The 15,915-nt window shown below is 38.8% G+C and overlaps 1 protein-coding gene across 5 annotated transcripts in view; it reads right to left on the reverse strand.

The window, feature by feature from the left end:
• The window catches only part of pals2b (protein associated with LIN7 2, MAGUK p55 family member b), a 28,953-nt gene extending 13,785 nt beyond the window's left edge, over nucleotides 1-15,168 (reverse strand). The window contains exons 1-4 of one of the 5 annotated variants that reach the window (XM_082187166.1): nucleotides 15,054-15,158; nucleotides 5,512-5,588; nucleotides 5,374-5,407; nucleotides 2,101-2,268 (exon numbers count right to left, since the gene is read on the reverse strand). In XM_082187166.1, the coding sequence (XP_082043292.1) occupies nucleotides 2,101-2,268; nucleotides 5,374-5,383 (178 nt within the window). In that variant the 5' untranslated portion in view covers nucleotides 5,384-5,407; nucleotides 5,512-5,588; nucleotides 15,054-15,158. Of the gene's footprint in view, nucleotides 1-2,100; nucleotides 2,269-5,373; nucleotides 5,408-5,511; nucleotides 5,589-15,053 lie in introns of all 5 variants that reach the window. The other 4 variants (XM_082187167.1, XM_082187168.1, XM_082187169.1 and 1 more) reach the window with 4 other exon arrangements.
• Nucleotides 15,169-15,915: the final 747 nt, after the last annotated feature.

Below are 15,915 nucleotides of genomic sequence, written 5' to 3' on the forward strand. Positions count from 1 at the left end.
TCCCTATAATCCACCATGCTCTTTAAGGTCACACAACTCTGGACTTTTGGTAGGATATAGAAGTCCACTAAAGGAGGGAAAGCGTTTTCACATTTGGCTCCTAAACTTTGGGTTAGCCTTCCTGATAATGTTCGGGGCTCAGACTCACTCTCCCAGTTTCAATCTATATTAAAGAAACATATTTTCATTTGCTTTTATGTTTCTACCTCGGGATGCCCATGTGAAGAGATGATGCCAACCCCTGCCAGGATTTCAGATGATGCAAACTCTGAATAAACATGCACCACTGCCAAATTTTCTATATATTGTAATCAATATGATCAAAAGTTCTAATACCTGCTTTAATAAGATCATTGTTTCCACCTAAATTAATACATGTTAGCTAACTGCATGATTTGTATTATCTTAGAACTGTACATTTCTGACATAAAGACAATACTTGGACACAGTCACCTATATATATAAATATATTGAAAAAAATTTACATTAAAAGTCAAATATTAAAACCACTTACTTAAATTAATTCAATATACTTATGTATTCAAATTGTATTTATTTATTATTAAGTACTTTTAATGTATTTATTAAGTAAGTATTTATTATTAAAATTATAAATTATTTGTTTTTCAAAAACTTTGTGTACTCATACTGATGTTAAGACCACTCTCTAACACAGTCATTGAAAAATCTCCCTCAATATCTACACACACACACACACAACCATTTTGCAAGGCCAAGCACTCAGTGAGTCACGTGACTACACAGGTCATAGCCTGCAGTAGCGTAATCCATCTGTGACAATAGAACAGAACAGAGCACTTATGTATGCTTGCACATTTACTCTCATCAGGAAACAGTAGGCGAGAGCAACAGATCAATATTTAACAACAGTTCAGTGGTTTAATTGCACTCACTTAATTCAGGTCAGACACTACTTCAGAAGCAACCATCAGCAAGATTTGACATTGAGCCACTGTTTATTTTCTATTGCAAATATGTCACAGAGAAATGCACCCCGGGGCGTCCCTTATTTGGCTGAACAGAGTACATAATGGATGAAGTGACAGAGTAATAAACAATTGAGGGGGAAATAAAACACAAATGAAGTTACACACACACTCAAAAATGAGAACACGCAATTAACATTAACGTATGTGTGCACAAACCCTTTCATAAAAACGTCCTCTCATATCTGTCCAATTCTGTAAACTGTGTTTTAATTTGGTTTATTTTAAAGACCTAATTAGAGGCATTAGCACTCTGTTTGACAGTTAAATTGCAGTTTTGGCATGTACTGTTATTACACTCCCAAAGTTTTAATTACACACATGATTTACTGTAAATTCTGTACAAACAGTGAGCTCTAAATGTCACAAGAAAATGCTTGAGTAACACACTCACTGGCCTCAAAATTGCATGTTTTATCAAAACATATTCATTGTGAAATAATTTGACCAACTCATATGTTTGGAATAATGTGGGAAAAGTCAATAATCTTGCATAACATCAAATGAATGATTTTTTTATTATTATTCCCAATTAAACAATACAATATTTCTTATAAGTCTGTTTTTCCCAAACTTTAGTCCATGAAGGATCAGCTGATAAAAAAAATAGACTTAAGTAATTAAATAATTTAACCTTATTGTTATTATACTTACTAATTAATATAATACTATTCTTCAATACCATAACTGACAATTATGTGTCGGTATACATAAGTGTTTGGATCAACTTCTTATAGCAAACAGTGACTCATTTAGGGTCATTAACTATCAGTTTTAATGATATAAACAAAACTGTCATATAAATCAGATCCTCTCTCCCTCACATTCAAGTTCTGCTAGATTTTCTTTTAATAAAACATAAATTAACAAATAAAACAGACATGCAACAACTCATCCGTCAACCCACTGCTACAAACTACGCTCTCAACACACTCTGATCGGCACGCTTTGACACAATCTGGCAACCCACACGTTCTCTTTTGGTTTGTCCAGAATATTTCACATCCAAAGATATTTCACAAGAGCCAAGAAATGACACTCATATTTGAACACACAATTACAGAGGGTATGGAAAAACATGAAGATCTCTAACCTCCAGATGTCTCTGCGCTCTCTGCAAGTTCAGACGCCCCCTCCCCAGTTTCTCCAATGTCCCCGGCATCCGAGTTAGAACCTGCTCCGTTTGAGAACGTTTCGCCTAAAGTGAGAATCATTCCTGACCTTTGCTCTGTACCAAAACTGCACAAATGCTGACTTGCCCCTGCCAATTAAAATAAAGTGACTGATAAAATAAAAACCTAGAAAGAAACTCTTCTGACTCTATGAAAAAATCAGGTGGGAGGTAGAGTGAAAAAAGAAAGACAGAAAAAGAGGCAGAGAGACATCCAAACAAAGAAAGGAGAGCCTTACAGACGTCTGCCAAACACAGATGTGGACACACATAAATATACATATACATACACAGATCCTCTTACTAGCGCTTCACTTAAACACACACATACTGCCCTCCCTCCAAACATCTAATCCCACAATCCTCTCCTGCCGTTTCAGACTCCACCCCCTCACATCAGAGACAGCCCATCACCCAGTTAAGCCCCCCAGTGGATCTTACATAAGTGTCCTTATATAAGCCCAGCAACCAGGGGTCTGTGGGGCCAACGCAACATTCACCCACCCTCATTGAACATGTCTCCCGCTGATTTTTCTGCAGGTCTCACACTCTTTGTCCCAATCCTGGTCATACTTCAAATCCATGGTGTTCATGCATGGACTTTCGCAGGAAATGCATGAGTGAAATTCTGCGGTTTCCATTATGAACAGCAGTACACTCAACACCTCAACACAAGACTCAATGGTCTATATATGAAGAATGTTCACAGTTTCTACCGTCACACTCTGGACTGACATGTTTGAGACCACAGTTTGCTCATATTCTGTCAGATATACAAAGCTTTAAATGCATGTATATATTGTTATGTTTTATGCTTGGATTGAATCAGCTGGTGTGTGATGTTAGTTGGGGTCAAATGCATTTGCTTGCTGGATGTATTAAAAACAGCTCACTTAGTTTTTACAGTGATGACTTATTATAATCTTTAGTTCACAACTCTCATTTCATGACCATCATAATGAACCAAGAATTCCAACCAAGCTAGTAATATAAGCAATAACCATCAATCGTACCATTTCAAAAAATACATCATGCACATTGCATTAGGAATGAGTCAAGTTGGTTTCTTCAGGTGCCATTTATCAATCACTGGCACTAATTGTTAACATTTACATTGAAATATTTAGCTACTATCTGAAATGTATAAAAATTCACTTTACTGTTCAAATGTTTGGAGTTGGTAGGATTTGTTGATGTTTCTTATGCTCACCAATGCTGCATTTATTTGATCAAACATACAATAAAACCAGTAATATTGTGAAATTGTATTACTTTTTTCTATTTTATATTCTATTTTAATAAATGTAATTTATTCCTGTATACTGTCACTTTTGTAAATTCAATGCATCCTTGCTAAATAAAAGCATTTCTTTCTTTTGAAAGGTAGTGTATATTTATACATTTCAGATAAAGAAACATGTTATTATTTATATATTTAATATTAAAATATAACTTCATTTACATATATTTAATATTAATATGTTGTAAATAATAAAAGAATGTTTATCAAATACTAATTTTAAATAAATATTAGGATTTTATGTAGGCCTATGTGTGCTTTTTGAGTGCTTATTGGAGTTAAATCTGGAAACACTGGACATTCAGCTCCCAAATTATCAATGGTATTCAATTCGAGTTCCAAAAGACTGAAAAATGTCCTTCCCAGCAAAAGTCCAAAAATCATCATTTAAAATAAATCTTTGTTCAATACTGGTACAGTAGTGTAGTCTGATCTGAGGTCAGTTTGTAAGATGCACCCAGCAATGACAGTCACTCTCTTGCACAGCTGTGCCGTAAGAGGATACGATCTGTCCCTAATCCAGCCGCCCCTCCCCCACGTCTCCCTCTTTTCCTCCCCCCCTCTCATGGCATTGCCTTCTGTAAATCTCAGCCGGATTTTAATCTCTATCCAACTGTGGATTAGGGAATCCATTATGAGCTTGCTGAAGCCAGACTGAAAAGGCACGTCCGGGCATCAGGTATGTAAATGACTCATTGGAGAGGCGGGAAAAAAGGTGACAAATAATGCCTGAGGGGAGAGATACTTCCAGGAAGGCTCCATATGTTTACTGCACATGTACTTCAAATGATGCATTTCAGAGGAAAGAGGCAGTGAGTTTAGAAGATGAATTTAGCAGCTATTTTAAACTTTAGCATTAGCTAGTTAACCAAATAGCGATTTTGGATCATTATACACACTTATTTCATAACATAAATTTGAGAAAACAATTCCAAAGAAGTATATCAGGAGACATTGAATTATCAAATTACATCTGACAGCCCATGAACATGCAAATCATCACTAGCTTTCACGTATAATCTGCAGTTGGAGAAAAAGCCCATTATCTTTGTAAGGTATTAGCTTGGAGGCTAACTCAAAGTTACAGATGGAGAGCCTTTGCAAATTTGTGAAGCTAAGCCTGTAGAATGTACCTTTATGCAGCATTTTATGTCTACCATGTCCCATAGACATTATTAAAGACACCAATTAAATAAAACCCAAATCAAACCTTAGATTTCCCAACAACTGTAAGTATGTTTAGTGAACATTTGCTCTTGGTTAGCAATAGCTACAAAAAATATTTTAGTAGGCTTAAATCTGTGAAGAAAGACTACGAGAACTTATCTGACCTTCAAATATTGTATACAATGTACCCGTTCCCAAATGTGCACTGATATTAACAATTATATTACAATTTGACCATTTACTATAGTACTTCACAGTCGCTTTTTGACTTAATGACCTCTCTCGGTCCGTGAATCATAAAGGTGGCAAATGTGTGACTCTAATGAATATACTATTCATTAGTATGCAGCATATTCAACATTTCCGAAACATTTCTCAAACACATTTTCATTTATTTCATCACATTACTTATTACTTACATATTTGGTTCCAGGCACCAAAGAATATATGCATGTTGGTATATCTTCAAAACTTGACCATGCATATTACATAGTGTTATATCTAAAATTATATCTTATTAACCTGTATCAATTTATATAGGCCTACTGTATCTCTTGTGTTTATATCTCTCAGATATAAGCGAACTCTTTATAAGCGACCTAAATCACTAACCAGTTATTTTACAGCAATTTTAGGACTGGTTTATGAAACAAGCGCTTGTATTCATAGTAAGTTGCAAGCCAGATAAGTACATTCAGTCTTTCTTCTGCTCACTTCAACATCTCTACCTGTGATCATGGCTGCCGATAAATGAGATTCCAGCTGTAAAGACAATGTCACATTCACTAGTGTTCATATACTATCAAGCAACATTGGAACAATGAATACACAAACACTCCACAATCACACACTGACACACGACTCACTTGTGTCCGATGAAGTTCCCGCTCCCTCCCCGTGCTGCTACAAACTTCTCATCTACTGCTCCACGCAAGTGCCGAATCTATAGAGAGAAAGACCATTTTACACTGATCACGCACACACTTCTCTTCTTGGGTCGGGACGGAGACTGTCACAGCCCTGATCCTGATACAGCGGGGTCATTGTGTGAACTGTTACTTGAGGTCAGAAGGCAGTTGGCTGGTTTGTTGTGTTAAGCAAAATCCACTATGCTTCTGCTCCATTGATCACCTCATGTCACAATCTTAAAAACGTATTCTTTATAAAAGCAATGCATGATGATGATTTATTGGCATGGTATTTGCCATATATCATGTTTAAGACATATCCAATATATGATGTTCATATTGCTTGAATATCACACATAAATTTAGCTTTAGTCATTCATGTGTTACTGACAGGGACAACTGTCAGAAGACAAAGAGTGTTCATAAACTTCAGTGGGTTTACGTTATTAAATGTCTTAAATGGTTTCATCATATTTTCAAGTTTAACAGATTACTTCGATTTTTTCTAGTGATAAAGTACACTGTACAAAAAAGTTGTAAGTACAATCAACTTGGATGTTTAAGTTATTTAAAATGACTTAAATTAGTTGAATCTTGTAAACTTATTAAAAAAAAGTTGAAAATTGCTTAACTTATTTTGATAAGTTAAAGCAATGTAAAAACATGTTGTCATAACTTTTTGATAATATTTTACAGTGTATGTTTTCATGCTGTTTAAGTCATTAACTTCAATCAAAATACAAAAATTAGGCTAATCAAAACAAAATGAATGAATTAAAAATAAATTCATAAAATGATCTTGTCACCATTATGTTTTTTTATTCACATGTTTCTTTGTCTTTGTTTTCCTGCCACTCATCAGTTAGCATGGACACTAACACTAATCATCACAGGTGTTTGTTATTTTGTCATCATCATGTATTTAAGATTTCTTGTGCACTTCCTTGTACACTCTTCAGTTGTCCGATATTGTTTGTGTTTATGTTTACACGCTGTCTCACATGTTGGCTATCTTGTTCTGTGTTGTGTAAATAAATCCTCCTTGTTATATCTTCATCTTCATCATCATCTTCTTCTTCCTTGGATTAGAGCATTACAGAATACCGGATCAGATGTATTACGCTGCGAAGTTTGTGGCCGAGAGTCATGAATTTATCATTTTCAGAGGAGTTTTACCGTCTCGCCATCTCCCTCCCCTTCGACTACGAGACCCTGAAGTGTTCTGGATCAGGGCGAACTTTCACCATCCCGTTGACCTCCCAGACACCACTGGTCTGAACTGGAAAGAAGCCATCATCCGGTTTCAAGAGAGCGTCCGTCCCCGATCCAGGACACAGCCAGACCCAGAGCCCGAATCGTGTGAGCCCCCCACAGACGGAGAGCTTACACCCGCCGCGACACATCAGTCAGAGCCAGAGGAGAAGAGGACAGAGCTGACCCTTGCCCCGGAAGTGGAGCTCCATCATGAGTCTGACCAGGGGTGTGAACCCGCGACATCAACGGATGAGGGAGTCGCGACTACGGAGGATGATAATTGGCTGATAGACTTCAATGAGGAAGTATCGACTCCCACCCTATCCCACCAGGTACCTTCATCATCGCTGTTTTTGAACAACACCAATGACTGTATGAACCATGAGGTCCTCATTTCATCATTCTACATGGATTGTTATTCTTACCGTTTTTCTGTCAAGTTTTGTGGCACCGTGAAGCTCAGCCAGTCCTCCAGCCCCGCCGTTGCCGGATGTCTACAGCCCTGCGCTGTCTCCGGGGAGTCCCTGTGATGTTGAGCTGCAGGTCGTGCATCTACCTGCAGCGCCCATGCGAGAAAATCCTCCAGCCTATGTCCTCTTCGCTCCATCTCGGCCTGTCGACCTGTCGGCTCCAACGGAGACCCTCGGCATTGTGGCTTCACCAGGTTCCCTCGTCCTGCCAGCTCCCCCTTGTTCAGCCGTCACCCTACTTCTGCCAAGGACTTACGGGCCGTCCGCTGCGCTTCGTCCCTCCACCCCTACTGCTGTAGCGGGCTCCTCCTTCCCTCATTCTCTGTCACACCAGCTCCACCTGAGCCCTCAGGTACTCTAGCTCCACCTTCAACTAACGTCACCGCAGCATCGCCTTTGTCTCCAGTACCAGCGATGTCACTCATTTACAATGGCTCTACGTCTGCACATGTGGATCCATCGGCCACGTCTCCGTCGGTCGTCCCCCAGTTTACGTCAGCCTCGACACCACCTAGGCTCCTCCCTCCCTCTACTCCGCCATGGGCTTACGGCACTTGAGAGCTCTGGGTCTGTGCCATCTGGCTTTTTCCATCATTGCCGCCAGGGTATCGTCGTCATCCTTCCGTCACCATCTCTTCGCCACATCTTCGTCCTCCTCCAAAACCCCCTCCAGCCCTCCCTCTGCTCGTCCTTCATTTACGGCATGAGGTCGCGCCTTGCCATAGGGGGAAATACTGTCACCATTATGTTTAGTTTTAGTTGCCATGGATTTTTAGTTTGTTTTCATTCATTCACATGTTTGTTTTGTTTTTTCTCGCCACTCATCAGTTACCATGGACACTAACACTAATTATCACAGATGTTCGTTATTTTGTCATCATCATGTATTTAAGTTCCTTCTTGTGCACTCTTCAGTTGTCCGGTATTGTTTGTGTTTGTTTACACGCTTTCTCACATGTTCTCGTTCTGTGTTGTGTTAATAAACCCGTGTTATATCTTCATAATCTTCGTCTTCCTTGGATTAGACTAGACTAGAGCGTTACAGATCTCATGAAGGAAACCCCTAAAAGGTTCTATATGATTATGAACTGCCTGACAGAACCCTTTAAGGTTCTATATAGAACCTTTCCTAGACTGTAGGCACTTTCATTTAAAGTAAAGAAGCTGGAGAGTGTGCTATGCATATTACATGACAGATAAAAATAGGTGGCCAACATACATGTTGAATTAAGATGGATTCTCGAGTCGAGGGACTGTGTAATTCTGAAAGCTTCAGTGAATCTCTGTGCTATTTCTGTGAATTTTGTTTACATGTTACTACTATGGCGAAAACAGCAAAAAAAGACAGAACTTCTGTGCCAAATATTGAAGGAGTTAGTAGATAAAAATTACTTTGGTGGATAAACGCAAAAAACATATCAAAGACCAACAAGGAGAGACAAAGACAAAAATGTTTTCGGTCTACAAAATGATTCTATATCTACTGCATTTTGTCCACTAAATAGCGTTTTTTGTAAGAAATCTTCTACTGTGTGTGTGAGCTTCTGTCCTTGTTGAACTTAGACATGTTACTACTATAAAAGGCATATTTTTGCAAGCTTTTGAAGTCACCATGAAATCAAAATTGACAATTCATATTTTTCATGGAATATTGCAGTATTTTACTATTATTGATTTAGGCTATCTGTGCATATCATTAGGGCCCGAGCACCGATGGTGTGAGGACCCTCTTGGAATTGCTCTGTTTATTATTATTATTCTTCTCCGCATTTAATTGCATTTTTGAGGGCCTAAACATGCTCGAAAACTCACGAAACTTTGCACACGCGTCAGAACTGGCGAAAATTTACATCTGATATAGGTTTCAGAATTGGGCGGGGCAAAATGGCTCGATAGCGCCACCTATAAAAGTTCAACAGAGTGCGCCTCCCGCTGTGTTCCACGTACGTGTACGAAATTCGGTACATATGTGTAATGACCTAATACCTACAAAAAAGTCTCTTGGAGCATAGCTCTAAACACAACAGGAAGTCAGCCATTTTCAACTTCCTCTCTGATTTTTGTGCACTTTTTGCCATTTTCAGGCCTCGTACTTTAACGAACTCCTCCTACAGTTTTAATCTGATCATCTTCAAATTTGGTGAGTGTAATCTTAAGGCCTTTGCGACGTTAAATTGCGAAGATCTTGAGTTTTCGTCGAAGGGCGGGCCCTCGGCGGCCTGACAAATTTTGATGTTTCGCCATGAAACAGGAAGTTGCTGTAACTCAGGCATGGAATGTCCAATCTGCCCCAAACTTCACACTTTTGATAAGCGTTCTGTCCTGAACACATGACCATGCTCATATTCAGTTACAGTCATAGCGCCACCTGCTGGCAACAGGAAGTGACATGTTTAACACTCTTGTGGACTCCTGATAACATATAAAAAAGTGCCAGCAAGTGCTAAACATGCTAACAACTTACTAGAAACATGCTAAAACATGCTAGCAAACACTTAGCTAAGTGCTAAAGCATGCTGTTACTGCAATTAAATAGGAATTTGCTGTAACTCAGGCACGGAATGTCCAATCTGCCCCAAACTTCACACGTTTGATAAGAGTCATGGCCTGAACACATCTACATGAGAATATTCAGTTATAGTAATAGCGCCACCTACTGGTAACAGGAAGTGTCATGTTTAACACGTTGATGCCGTTCTAGCAACATGTTAAAAATGCCATTGACTTCTAAAAATGCTAGAAACATGTTAAAACATGCTAGCAATACTTAGCTAAGTGCTAAAGCATGCTAATTCAATGAAACAGGATGTTGTTGTTACTCAAGAAGGCAATGTCCAATCTGCGCCAAACTTCACACTTTTGATAAGCGTTCTGTCCTGAACACATGACCATGCTCATATTCAGTTACAGTCATAGCGCCACCTGCTGGCAACAGGAAGTGACATGTTAAACACTGTTGTGGACTCCTGATAACATATAAAAAAGTGCCAGCAAGAGCTAAACATGCTAACAACATACTAGAAACATGTTAGCAAACACTTAGCTAAGTGCTAAAGCATGCTATTGCTGCAAATAAATAGGAAGTTGCTGTAACTAAGGCATGGAATGTCCAATCTGCCCCAAACTTCACACTTTTGATAAGCGTTCTGTCCTGAACACATGACCATGCTCATATTCAGTTATAGTCATAGCGCCACCTGCTGGCAACAGGAAGTGACATGTTTAACACTCTTGTGGACTCCTGATAACATATAAAAAAGTGCCAGCAAGTGCTAAACATGCTAACAACATACTAGAAACATGCTAAAACATGCTAGCAAACACCTAGCTAAGTGCTAAAGCATGCTATTACTGCAATTAAATAGAAATTTGTTGTAACTCAGGCACAGAATGTCCAATCTGCCCCAGACTTCACACGTTTGATAAGAGTCATGGCCTGAACACATCTACATGAGAATATTCAGTTATAGTAATAGCGCCACCTACTGGTAACAGGAAGTGTCATGTTTAACACGTTGATGCCGTTCTAGCAACATGTTAAAAATGCCACTGACTTCTAAAAATGCTAGAAACATGTTAAAACATGCTAGCAATACTTAGCTAATTCAATGAAACAGGATGTTGTTGTTACTCAAGAAGGCAATGTCCAATCTGCGCCAAACTTCACACTTTTGATAAGCGTTCTGTCCTGAACACATGACCATGCTCATTCAGTTACAGTCATAGCACCGCCTGCTGGCAACAGGAAGTGACATGTTAAACACTGTTGTGGACTCCTGATAACATATAAAAAAGTGCCAGCAAGTGCTAAACATGCTAACAACATACTAGAAACATATTAGCAAACACTTAGCTAAGTGCTAAAGCATGCTATTGCTGCAATTAAATATGAATTTGCTGTAACACAGGCATGGAATGTCCAATCTGCCCCAAACTTAATATGTAACATGCAATAAACATGCTAGCAACACATAGCTAAGTTCTAAAGCATGCTAGAAATGCTAAAGGAAGTTGTTGTAACTTAGGCATACAATGTCCAATCTACCCCAAACTTCACACGTTTGATAATAGTTATCTCCTGAACACAAGTCCATGCTCATATTCAGATATAGTCATAGCGCCGCCTGCTGGCAACAGGAAGTGACGTTTAACACTATTCTGGACTCCTAATAACATATAAAAAAGTGTCACCAACTGCTAAACATGTTAGCAACATACTAGAAACATGCAATCAAATACTTAGCTAAGTGTTAAAGCATCCTATTACTGCAATTAAATATGAATTTGCTGTAACTCAGGCATTCAATGTCCAATCTACCCCAAAATTAAAGGGTTAGTTCACCCAAAAATGAAAATTCTGTCAGTAATTACTCACCCTCATGTTGTTCCAACCATGTAAGTCTTTCGTTCATCTTCGGAACACAAATTAAGATATTTTTGATGAAATCTGACAGAATTTTGACTCCTCCATAGGCTTCCAGTGTGACCGAAACTCACCGGCCCAGAATAGTTATTAAAACATCGTTAAAATAGTCCAAGTAACTACAGTGGCACTACATTAAGTTTATCATGCGACGAGAATACTTTTTGTGCGCAAAAACAAACAAAAATAACGACTTTATTCCACTTTTCATTTCCTTCTCTCTGGGCCTCGTAGTGTGTTTGCGCTGCGCGTCTGTGTTGCACGTCATCACGCAACACACACATGACCGGCGTCGGCCAATAGTGAGCCTACGTGGTGACGTGTGACACAGACGCGCTGCGCAAAAACACTACGCAAACCAACTAGACATCCAGAGAGAAGGAAATGAATAGTGGAATAAAGTCGTTATTTTTGTTTGTTTTTGCGCACAAAAAGTATTCTCGTCGCTTGATATACTTAAGATTGAGCCACTGGAGTCACTTGGACTATATTAACGATCTCTTTAATAACTTTTCTGGGCCAGCAAGTTTCGGTCACACTGGAAGCCTATGGAGGAGTGAAACATGGCTCAGATTTCATCAAAAATATCTTAATTTGTGTTCCGAAGATGAACGAAGGTCTTACGCGGTTGGAACAACATGAGGGTGAGTAATTACTGACAGAATTTAAATTTTTGGGTGAACTAACCCTTTAATATGTAATATGCTAGAAACATCATAAAACATGCTAGAAATGCTAAAGGAAGTTGTTGTAACTCAAGCATACAATGTCCAATCTGCCCCAAACTCCACATGTTTGATAAAAGTCCTGCACTGAACACATCTACATAGCGATATTCAGATATAGACATAGCCCCACCTACTGGCAACAGAAACTGACATGGTTAACACAGTAATGCAGTACTAACCACATAACTATTGTGTACTAAGCATGCTAAAAACATACTAAACCTGCTAGCAACTACTATATATACCTCCTTAAATGCACATTGTCCAACCATGCTCTGTCTTCCTAAAGCCACCGGGTGGCGGCGGCACGGGTGCGAGGGCCCTTTCATCGCTGCTTGCAGCTTTAATTATCATTATTATTATTTTTAATTCATGTGCCCTCATACATTTTAATGAAAATAACTCCCCCTCCTACTTACAGGCAGCACATTTCTTCTCTTCTCTGATGACGTTTACCTACATGAGGGCGGTACAACCTGTCACTCACATGAGATCACAGCAATAGCAAACCACAACCATCCAACAATTCCCAAAGGACAAAATCAAGTTCCGCCCTAGTACTTTTTTTTCTTGTTTGAGAAGCTGTTTCACTTGGATATACATCACAATTGGGAAGAAAAGACAACCACAACTTCCGTTTCATGCTAACTTTAAAGACAAAATGTGTGTCAAAATAAGAGAACCAGAAGACACCATCATAAAACACATAACAAATATATTATTTATCACATTTTTCTAATTTAGCGGGGATATGCATCCATTAAAGTTTGTGTACACCAGCTATTATGAATGTCTCTGCGGATCGATTCTCATAAACAGGGACTGGTAACATGGCTTTGCCAACAGCCTAATGTCCATCCCACAGCCTGCGCTGCTGACGTCTCAATACTTGATAATTACTGAACTTGATGGAGCGCACACACGCTTGTCTCTGAACAAAGGGAACTGCACATTGCAAACCCCCTCACTACACACACACACACACACTTATTCACTTGCATGAATATGTAGGTCAGTTTGCATGATGAAGTGCCCTGCAAATAAGAGGATTGTCGCTGATTGTGCCAACAGCAAAACAAATAATGAAAGGCCAAAACAACAATTCTCATCATAATCATGGTATCATCATATTGAGTCTAAAATTATTCTATAAAATATTAACAATATCTATTGTTTTCATTTGTGTTTTTTATGCTTCATATTTTTAATACAATATAATTTTTCCTATTGGGTTGAAGGCAAAAAAATATATATACAAAATTTCCTACGCATAGCCTACGAAGTAAAAACAGCAAAGTGAAAATGGTAAAAATGTTAATGATAAAGCAAATGTTAAATGTTTGATTGTCCTTGTTGACCCTTGTTGTCTACATGAAGTTTAATTTTTTTTCAAAAAAACTGTGAAGAGAGACTTTTTTTACATTTTTGGATGTAGAATTGAATGAATAAATTACATTTATAACATTCCATTTATAATACAACACTGATCATCATTAAGTACTTGAGATCATTTATAAAGCATAAACTAAAATGCCACGGACAAAATTCTACTATGCAAATAATTAAGACAGATTTACTGTGGATAAGTATTTAATTAGGTAAAATGTATGAATTAAAAGACACTTTGATAAGAAAAAAAATCAAAGCATTTTATTAAATAGATTATTTAAATGGAAAATTGTGGAAAGGTGAAAATAATAAAGACCAGAGTCTTGCTCTAATGTTTTCTGATATTTACAGGTAATTGAAGCCACGCCCATTTGGAACCCCAAGTCTTCTGCGTAATGACGTAGAGGGATTCCCCGGTCACTTCCCAGAAATGTTTACACGGGCAGATGTCCAGGGTTCGTGGGAGTAGGACACTGCATAATTATGAACTAAGACAGACAGATATTAAGCTAGACTGTATACATAATATGCTCAGTAGAAACATTGACAACCGACAGGTGTCTTTAAAACGACACAATTAAGGCCGAAATAAGCTCAAATGCGCAAGGACATCCGCCGTGTCCTCTTCCTACAGAATACCTACAAAGTCTTGTTTCACATAAAGTCAAACTCAAATCAATTGACAATCGCGAATGTATTCTATTAAAATTTAAGAAGTTGTGTGACAATCCCAAAGGAAATTTTGTCAAGCTCCGCTCCATCAAAACTGCAGCGTTCAGTCCAAGAACGATACCATCGGATGGGCAGAAACAGAGCAATATCAGCAGAACGAGGCGAACGAAATATATTACTGGCAAAAGATTATCTATCCTATGCATTTAAAAACTATATTTGTTGCAGATGTTTTCACACGCGCGGCCATTTTTGTTTTATGTTCAAAGCGCAAAACAGACTTAACCTGTTCCACCTGAACCATAACGGGACACTGGACAGATGAGAAGTACATCGGCCATCAGTGACCGAACCTGGTGCTCTCCAAACACTCACACACAATGCGCGTGCACATACAACACGCACAATTCACGCACACTAAAAAGGACAGCTGGGGGCTGGACTTCCGAAGGCAAAGTCATTTCTACTCAAAAGTATATTTCTCCAGCACGTGCAATAATACTTTAAAATGAAACACAGCTTGCTCCGATTCCACACTTGATCACTGTTGATCACTGCACTCACCTAGGTTGTTCCGAGTTAGAGCTCCGGTTGTCCCGGTCAGATATTCAAAGCTTTCAGTGGTCGTGGGTCCCGTGGCTAACTATTCGGACACACACAATGCCAATCAAACGCTAAGCCTCGCCTTTCGAGTGACGTCGGTGCGAATGGACCAATCAGAACGCGCTCTGGGTTCGCGTCTCGCCCTCTCGTGGCAGATTATGCGAGACAGGGGTCTCTGCAGGTCGGAAAGGTAGGGTGTTTCTAAAGGTGAATTGTAACAACAGAAACTAACCCCTATCCCAGGGGTGTCCAATCCTGCTCCTGTCTGTCCTGCAAAGTTTAGCTCCAACCCCAATTAAACGTACATGAAGAAGCGGCTAATTCAAGTCTTACTAGGCATACTTGAAACTTCCAGACAGGAGTGTTGAGGCAAGCGGGAGCTAAACTCTGCTGGACAGGTGGCCCTCCAGGACATAGTTTGGACACACCTGCCCTAAACCCACCCCACCCCACACCCTAACAGGCAGCTTCCGCAACCAACTGTAAAGACATGTAATGAGATTGTGTCTTATTTAGTAGCTTAGAATGAGTAGAGTTCACCTTTGTTGGATACACATATTAGAATGACTTTTAACATCATAAAAATCATATTAGTCAATGGCTAAAATCCCTTGACTACACAAGACAAATGAGACAGGACGATTTGTTTACCCATACAATTTGCATTGTATTTAACAGGCAAATTGTACAACCCCATTTCCTGAAAAGTTGGGACATTTTGTAAAATGCAATAAAAACCACACTCTGTGATGTGTTAATTCTCTTGAACCTTTTTTTTTAACTGACAAAAGTACAATGTAAATATAAACAAATTTTGATTTTG

Source organism: Leuciscus leuciscus, assembly GCF_965113295.1.
Source record: "Leuciscus leuciscus genome assembly, chromosome: 12".
In the NCBI taxonomy this organism is placed as follows: Eukaryota; Metazoa; Chordata; class Actinopteri; order Cypriniformes; family Leuciscidae; genus Leuciscus; species Leuciscus leuciscus.